The sequence below is a fragment of the Myotis davidii genome, unplaced genomic scaffold (genome assembly GCF_000327345.1).
Source record: "Myotis davidii unplaced genomic scaffold, ASM32734v1 scaffold1994, whole genome shotgun sequence".
Lineage (NCBI taxonomy): Eukaryota > Metazoa > Chordata > Mammalia > Chiroptera > Vespertilionidae > Myotis > Myotis davidii.
Genome location: NW_006285309.1, coordinates 221,829 through 230,467, shown reverse-complemented (window position 1 = coordinate 230,467; position 8,639 = coordinate 221,829). Strand labels below are relative to the sequence as shown.

The window sequence follows — 8,639 nt, the reverse complement described above, 5'->3', positions numbered from 1 at the left end:
TTGCTAGGGACTTGCCCGGCACTTGCTCTCTACCTCTATTTGTTATCTTTCTTCTATCATTGACAGTCCCTCTAGGTTGTGGGCTGCTTGCCTGTGTTCCTGAGAAGCATCTACGGTACCAGTCTATAGAGTGTGTTTTCTTTAGTGAATTACCGGTATGTTTACCGGTAATAAACTTGCACTGTTTTATGTATATGTTTGATTACATACAGCCTTGTGACAGTTTTCCTGCATGTCATAAGCATTTGAATATAAATTAAAATGTTAAAATCAAATCTGATATTGTTTTACCTTTTATTTGGTGTGTGGAAGGTGTGCGGAAGAGGGGGTAGTCTTATACGGCGAGTATATAACAAACTCTGTATTTTTAGTGGAAATGTTAGGGGGTCGTCTTATACGCCCAGTCGTCTTATACGCCGACAAATACGGTATATTTTGTTTGTTTGGATGGCTCAGAGATTTTTCTATTCCATTTCTTTAAATTATCACATTTTCAACTGAGTATTATGTTTTATGTTCTAGAAATAGTCTCCAGTATAAATACAATGTCTCATTCTTGGTGATGAGGGATCAAGGTTATTTTAGGAAAAAAAGAATTTATTGAGGTTTTTTTAAACAAAGGAATGCCACTAATAAGATGACTACAAATGCAAGGATTGGCTTTTAATTTTATTTCTTGCCTTGCTTCCTGGACAGGGTCGCCATGTAGAAGTCTTTGAGCTCCTCAAACCTCCCTGTGGAGGCCTCGGGTTCAGTGTTGTGGGACTGAGGAGTGACAACCGGGGAGAGCTGGGAATATTTGTGCAGGAGATCCAAGAGGGCAGTGTGGCTCACAGGTGAGACTGGCGGGCTGCTGGTCTGGGTTTGATACCATATTCGGGGGGTGTTGATCACCCTGGGAGAATGTGGAGAAGCAAAATGAATGAAAACAAACAAGAATCCAAAAATAATGATAATAACCAGTTTTTTAGACGTCATTGGCATTGCTATGATAAAATGTTAGCCCTTTTGAAAAAAGAGTAGCTTTTCAATATAGTCATAACTTAATCACTTTTTAGTAAGGAAAGAAAAATTTGATGAGGACATCTTCTGAATGTTAGTAAATGGACTCTTCTGATTATATTTTAAAATTACTATTTAGAAAACTATCCATGTGGCCCATGATAATTTAAAAGATTTTATTAATATACTCAAAGCAACAAGTAAATTATATGCCTTCTCGCTTTTATTTGTAGAAGATAGGCACATCCAAGTTTTAATGAAAAGGTTGGGTCGCTGAAAGAAGAGGGCTCTACAATGGGGGGAGTTCATTAGGTGCACTGGAGCCAAAGTCTATGCTTTTAAAAGTCAAAGTCCCAGCAAAAGCTACCTAATTGTGGACATTAGAAAATAGAGTTGAAGTAATCTGATGCTGTATGCCAGAAAAGCTGTCATTGTATTGGGAGCCATCAGTTATCTTTTACCTCCTTTCTCATTCTTGATAGAGATGGAAGATTGAAGGAAACTGACCAAATCCTTGCCATCAATGGACAGGCACTTGATCAGACGATCACACATCAGCAGGCCATCAGCATCCTGCAGAAAGCCAAGGACACTGTGCAGCTCATTATTGCCAGAGGGTCGTTACCTCAGCTCCTCAGTCCCGTGGTTTCCCGCTCCCCATCCGCAGCCAGCACAATTTCCGCTCACTCTAATCCGGTGTGTATGTAAGATTTTCACAAGGAAAAAATTCATTTTCTACTTCTTTTTTTATAGGTTTCTAGATGACTCTTTTACATTTTCCTTAGGTTCTTTGTATTTCTTGAGTTTTTGCCTTTTTATTCTTTTATTACTCCCTCGCCCGGAATAGTTGTTATTTAATTTTGATAAGTTTCTGGCTTCTAAAACTATTTTTACAATATTTTGTATAGTTTCTATTTTTATTTGGTAACATCTCTCAAATGAAAATAAATTAGACCTTTTACAAAATTGACTCTATCTGCCGACAGATATAATCTTGAGTTTGCTTTGTAATTTGTCAATTATACTTTGTATTATTGTTATAGTTAGCTGTCTATGATGACATTAAGAAGTAATCTAAATTTGGAATCTTGCAAGGCAGGATAATGCAGAAAACATTTTTAATACATAAAAGTTTTTTCCTTGATCTTTCCTTTTTAAAGAAAAAGTTCTACAAAAGACCTCCCAAATCAATGCCTATCTTTACCTGGTTAAATGTGGTCACTATGATGATGTGTTTATAATTTCAAGATTGATTATGCAGTAACAATCTTTTGAAACGAACATGTAACTAAACAAAAGAGACATGTCTTATGACTCATTTTTATGTTTGAACTCAATTATTTAATATTACTCATAAAATAATTTTCACAGAAATTTCAACTGTAATGAAAATTTTAGTTTTTCCTAAATATGTTCAGATTCTTATAGGAGCTTTCTTTTCAGGTTCACTGGCAGCATGTGGAAACTATTGAATTGGTGAATGATGGATCTGGTCTGGGATTTGGCATTGTCGGAGGAAAAGCAACTGGTGTAATAGTAAAAACCATTCTGCCTGGAGGAGTGGCTGATCAAGTAAGCTACTCCCCACAGGTGTTCATACTGTTTTATTAAATAACATGGCTTCATCTTTTACATTATCTGCCAGAAAGAAGAAACTGTGGCCTTAGATAATATCAGAGAAGCTGAGTTAGACTCTTCTGTTTTGCTGGGCTGTCCCTAAATTGTTTAAAAAAAAAAAAAAAAAAAAACTTGGGGAGAAATACCATTGAAAGGGGAAGACTGATCTTAAGTTAAAGGAATAGACCACCAGACTAAAGCCCAAGTTATGGTTTTGATCATTGTAGAGATAGCAGTTCTTTATTTTATGATCGTAAATCAAATTTATAAACTAGTCAACTGTTTTATGGCCACAAGATTCTATTGAAAAAAGAACAGTGCTGTAGTAGGAAAAAGCACAAGGTTCATCTTGTCCTTTTAGGGATGCGTCACTGGTGTCGTCTTTGTCTATGAAACCCGGCCTGTTTTTGTCTGGGAGTTATACAGTAAAGAATTGCCATTTATGCTAGAATTGCCATGTTGGAATCTATGTGGCAAAATTTTCGTTGATTATAATTTATGTCTTACTTAGACAAGTTCAACTAATGTAAGTATATTTGTGCTTTGATTGTAACTTTTCATAACGATGATTGCTTTTACAGTTGTATTTGAACTTAGGAGTCATGTTCATCTATTTGTCATATTCATATGTGAAAATATGAAAGTCAGATTTATTGGCAGAGATATTGACAGTAACACAATAGTTTGACATTTTTAAAAATATTAGCCAATATCTAGCAGTATCTGGTGAAATCCCCTTAGTTGACAGACTTGTGATAAATAAGTTTTATCTTCAGTGTAGAGCCGTACTGTTCAATACTGTGGGTAATTGCCAGATGTCACTTTTTAAATTCAAATTTAAATTAGTTAAAATAAAGTTACAAGTTTAGTTCCTCATTTGGCCTGGCTACATTTCATGTGCTCTATAGCTGCAGGTTGCTTGTAGCTGCCATATTGGACAATACAGAACATTTTCATTCTTGCACAAAATCCTAGTGGCCACTGTATAGAGGCTTATAAGACTGCTTGCCACTCCCCATCTATCTGAATTTTTATCTCACCATGTATCATCTGCAAATGAATTCTTTAGAAATATTTATAACTAAATGGCAAGGCAGAAAATTGTGGTGTCATCGCTTTCTTGTGGTTCATACTATATTTTGTGTAATATATATTTGTATAGTGACTTATACTATATCTTTGTTTAATGGCATTTTCTTCCTCTATCCCTCAAAATATTCACAAAAAGGATTAATATTTTCTTGTATCTAGTAGGTAGAAATCAAATTGAAAAGCTTATATCGACTATCAATTTAAGGAATATTTGTGAATTTTAGTTACTTATATCACATTGAGTGATATTTAGCTGCTTCAAAAATGTAGTTTAAAAAAACAGTTAAAATCACAGCCACATGAGTAGTGTCCTGTGATTGATATTTCGTATCATTGATGTTTTATTCCCTTTCCCTCATTTAGGACTTCTCTGATGAGGTAATAAAAATAAAGCCTGATAAACCAATCTCTTTTTATTCAGCATGGGCGATTGTGCAGTGGAGACCACATTCTAAAGATCGGTGACACAGATCTAGCAGGGATGAGCAGTGAGCAAGTAGCACAAGTCCTCAGGCAGTGTGGAAACAGAGTTAAACTGATGATTGCAAGAGGTGCCCTAGAAGAACCGGCAGCACCCACCTCTCTGGGCATCACTGTGTCCTCATCCCCATCCTCTACACCAGAGATGCGGGTAAGTAGGTGAAAGTTCATGGGGTAGCTCATAGAAAATAGCACCTAAATGATAGGATGTTTGTTTTGAAACTAGATTTATTAATATTTATATATTAGGGATATATGCAAAACCGATTGACACGGACAAGAGTGTAGTGAAGGCCTTAGGGTGAGGCGGCAGGTGTGCGCTAGAAGGGGGTGAGTGGGGAGACAAAGGGGACATTTGTAATACTTTGAACAATAAAGATACATTTTTTAAAAAATGAAACAAAATTCAAATATAGAAATGTTTCAGCACAAATAATATGTTATTATGAATAATGTGTAACAGATGAAAAATAGATTGCTTAAAAATTCTAGATGACTATTTTACATTTTTCTCTAAGCAGTACATCTATAAGAATAATGTTCTGTAGTACAGAAAACTATTAAGGAATTATTTGCTACAAATACCGGAAATGTTGGATACTTTTTCTTACATTGAAGGCCCTCAGTAGGGTGTAGTGAATAAAGCTTACTAAAACCTTTTAATATTGTTTTATGGCATATCATACAACTGTTATCAGATTTATAATGAGAAGTCACTATTCTTCAGCCAGTTATTATAAACTTTTAAATAAAAGTTATGTTTTTGAGATTGTAACAAAAGCTTTACCCATATGCGTAGCCTCCCATCTATGTTTGTAACAATATAACAAGAGCTAGAAAATTTCATAATTATTCAAATGTGATGATTATCACAAATACTTCAGATCACAGTATGACTGTAGTGCATACAAAATTCAACAAAACCATTTTATCTAGAAATTATATATTTCAGGAGAGAATTACACTCAATTTTTAGTTTAGCTTTATAGCAAATGTAAATTCTACATTTTTCTCCAATAGTTCTAAAAACATCTGATTTTTTTCTATTGAAGTTTTTTTTCTAACCACCAGTTACTTCGAATTCTTTTTTTAGTATCCTAACCTCCTCAACAGACCCTTTTAAACTTTATTAGAACACTTGAAATTTCCATGATTCTCTTGTTTTCAAGATTGAGTTTGGTTGCTATTTTTTGCAGAAAGAAAGAAAGCTTGTTTATGAAAGTATTTAAGTGGCATTCTTTTGTGGTAAACAAAAACATTTTATTCAGCATATATAAATGAATGCAATACCGAGACCCACTTGATGTAATTGAACGCTTAGAAAAATATCTATTCTGTGCATATCATCATTTCTGAAGCTTGTGCCCCTTTTAAAACCATTCGATTGTCAAATTGCCACCCTCTAAAATAGCACTCGCATAAGTCTTATTAAAAATAGAAAACACATTTGTTTCCATTGAAGCAGATTTCATCCTGTCATTTTCTTGTAATTATCTAAACTTTAAACTTTTTGCTAAGTTTGCACAGATAATTATGTGCAGTGAGGAAAACTAAATGGAACTTTACAATAAAGTTATATCTCGTTTAGGTGAATTATCAGTGAGATACAATCAGAGTTTACTTAAAAAAAAATCAGGAAACATCACCAGCTAGCCCCAACCAGCATGTCTATTCAAACCGATAGCCTGAATTCTGTCCTGATCTTCCTAGGGTTATTTGTAAAATGCTGACACCCCTTTAGTATATAATGTCAATAGCTTAATGAGAACTTATTGCACTAATCCACTAATGCTTAATTCAGGGACTCTTGCCCTTCAGGCCAACATAGAATTTATAGCAGTGCTGCATATTAAAGAAACCTGTGTTCAGCTATCATTGCAGGAAGTAAGAGAATCAAAGCAGAAAGGCAGACTTTCCTTACAGGTAGCTTTTAAAATTAGAGTATGAATTTACAAAACAAATACAGGGACCATTTTAAATGGTTCATGGGTACATGTCAATGATTTTAAAAAAAAATAATCATCAGCCCTAGCCAGTCTGGCTCTGTGGATAGAGTGTCGGTCTGTGGACTGAAGGGTCCTGGGTTCGATTTCGGTCAAGGGCACATGCCTGGGTTGTGGGCTCGGTCCCCAGTAGGGGGTGTGCAGGAGGCAGCCAATCAGTGATTCTCTCTCATCATTAATGTTTCTCTCCTTCTCCCTTCCTCTCTGATATCAGTAAAAATATATTTTAAAAAGTAATCATCAGTCTATTAATAATATTTCTGAAGGATAGAGGAAGTCATACTTATGCTGTTAGAAGCAACTGTCAACTTGGGATAGTAACAGTTGCAAAGTGTCCTGAGAGGACACAGTGGCCCCTGCATTCCCCTGGGGTTTTACATACTGCAGAGCACTTAAGAGCCAGGGTTCTGCAACCAGCCTGTCTGCATTTGAATTCTGCCTCTGCTAGAATGCTTACTGTTTGTCCTTGGAAAGGTCTGTGTTCCTCAGTTTCCCCAGAGAAAAGCTGACAGTGATTGTGCCTACCGCAGTAAAAGTTAGCTGGACTGTTGTCCTTATTTCTGATAGACATTTAAAAGTTAGAAAAATTCAATAGCAAAGCCAGATTTGAACTTGATCTGAATTCAAAATGTGACTTCTTTCAACCTCCTAAATCCTTAACACATGCAGATGAGCATCTTGGAGAATGGAATTTGATCATAAGAAACTATTTGATTTCTGAAGTTTTGTTTACACAACAGCATTGTATTTCTGAGATAGGGGGTGTGTTCAGGTTTTCTGCTGACATTCCCTTGAGGCACAAATATGATGCTCAGTGCCCGTTCACAAGGCTGAAGGAGTAAACGATCGCACAGTGAGCCTCCAGCAGAGTTCTCTGACACCTAATTACACCTTATTCCGAAATAAAGATGCGGCTTTTTGAGTTACCTTGTTTGTTTACATGTTTATTTTTCTGGGTATTTACTTATCTATTTTATTTTAGGTTGATGCTTCCACTCAGAAAAGTGAAGACAGTGAGACATTTGATGTGGAACTCACTAAAAATGTCCAGGGATTAGGAATTACCATTGCAGGCTACATTGGAGATAAAAAACTAGGTAGTTTTAAACATTGATATGTTTTTTTTTAACTTGACAGTTGCCTCTAATGTAATTATGAGTTATTGAATCATATTTATATATTTTTATATTATTGGATAAGCAGATTGAAAACTTTTCTAGGAACAACTTAATGTATGCGATTGTGATTTTGTATTTATGAGACAAAACCATTGTCTCATCCTCTGGCCTAAGTTTCTACTACTGGTTTTGTTTGTGTGGCTTGCTGATATATATTCCCTCAAAAGTAGGCCTGTATATTTGGATACTAGAGGATGGATATTATTTAGTTGAGTGATTTTCATAAATAGTAAAAAAAACAAACACACACACAACTATTTCCAATCTTAGAACCTTCAGGAATCTTTGTAAAGAGCATTACGAAGAGCAGCGCTGTGGAACATGATGGCAGAATCCAAATTGGAGACCAAATTATAGCAGTGAGTAGCACATTTAATTTTTGCTTTGTTTAATTGTCATCATTGAGAAGTGCATTCTCGGCCTTTACTCAGTTTTGAGAACTACATTTAGCTTGATATTAATTTAAGCTTGCTTTGTTAATTTGACTCTCATTACAATGACCGGTTTTAATATTTTTTTGGAATTAAGAGCATTCAATAGAAGCTTTACCGATTTCACTTCTCGAGGTGGGACTTCATTTGTGAATGATTTGTGACATATCAGATTTCTGGTTATAACATTAATATAATAGTTATACATTAGTTACTAGTACATTCATATCATAGTTAGACTGTAGTTGCAGACACCATCTGAATTTGGGATGTGTGCATTTTCTCCCTTAGGTTAGCAGAACGACGCTGTTATTGTTGACTCCATCACCAAGGCTACTTTTAGCTCAAAGACTATACAAGAATACAGAAAAGACCCAGCCTCTCTAATTAATCGACCCATCATTCTTACTGTAGTAACATCACTAGGCTTTGAGCACATGGCTCTTCAAGGCAGTGTACAAAAGGATCTAACTTCCAGTTCAGTGTTCGCTGGAAACGGGACTCCCTAACTCCTCCTGAGAACACAAACCCCAAAGACCCTGCAAAGGGGGCTTCCTGGTTAAAAACTTCAGGAAAAACTGCAGGCAATATATTCTCTTAGGGATTCACAATGGACATGGAAAAAAAATCAAAGACTGAGAAGTGCAATAGAGAAACTTGTTTAACTCTTTTACATCAGTGTTTCCTCTTTAATAATGGGTTCTTTCTATTTTCAAACACATGTTAATATCCTTTGGAAGACATTTTGAGGAATGCCAGTTTATTTTAATACTGGAGACCCAGTGCATGAATTAGTGCACATTGAAAGGAAATTAATTAGAAGGTAGCCAGTGGGG

At 35.5% G+C, this 8,639-nt stretch overlaps 1 protein-coding gene across 6 annotated transcripts in view; it reads left to right on the top strand.

The window, feature by feature from the left end:
- Positions 1-8,639, top strand: part of MPDZ (multiple PDZ domain protein) — a 172,050-nt gene that overhangs the window by 62,276 nt on the left and 101,135 nt on the right. For all 6 annotated transcript variants that reach the window (XM_015558970.1, XM_015558971.1, XM_015558969.1 and 3 more), the window contains exons 5-10: positions 697-836; positions 1,485-1,698; positions 2,446-2,574; positions 4,133-4,342; positions 7,177-7,291; positions 7,643-7,731. In XM_015558970.1, coding sequence (XP_015414456.1) covers positions 697-836; positions 1,485-1,698; positions 2,446-2,574; positions 4,133-4,342; positions 7,177-7,291; positions 7,643-7,731 — 897 coding nt within the window. The remainder of the gene's footprint in view (positions 1-696; positions 837-1,484; positions 1,699-2,445; positions 2,575-4,132; positions 4,343-7,176; positions 7,292-7,642; positions 7,732-8,639) is intronic.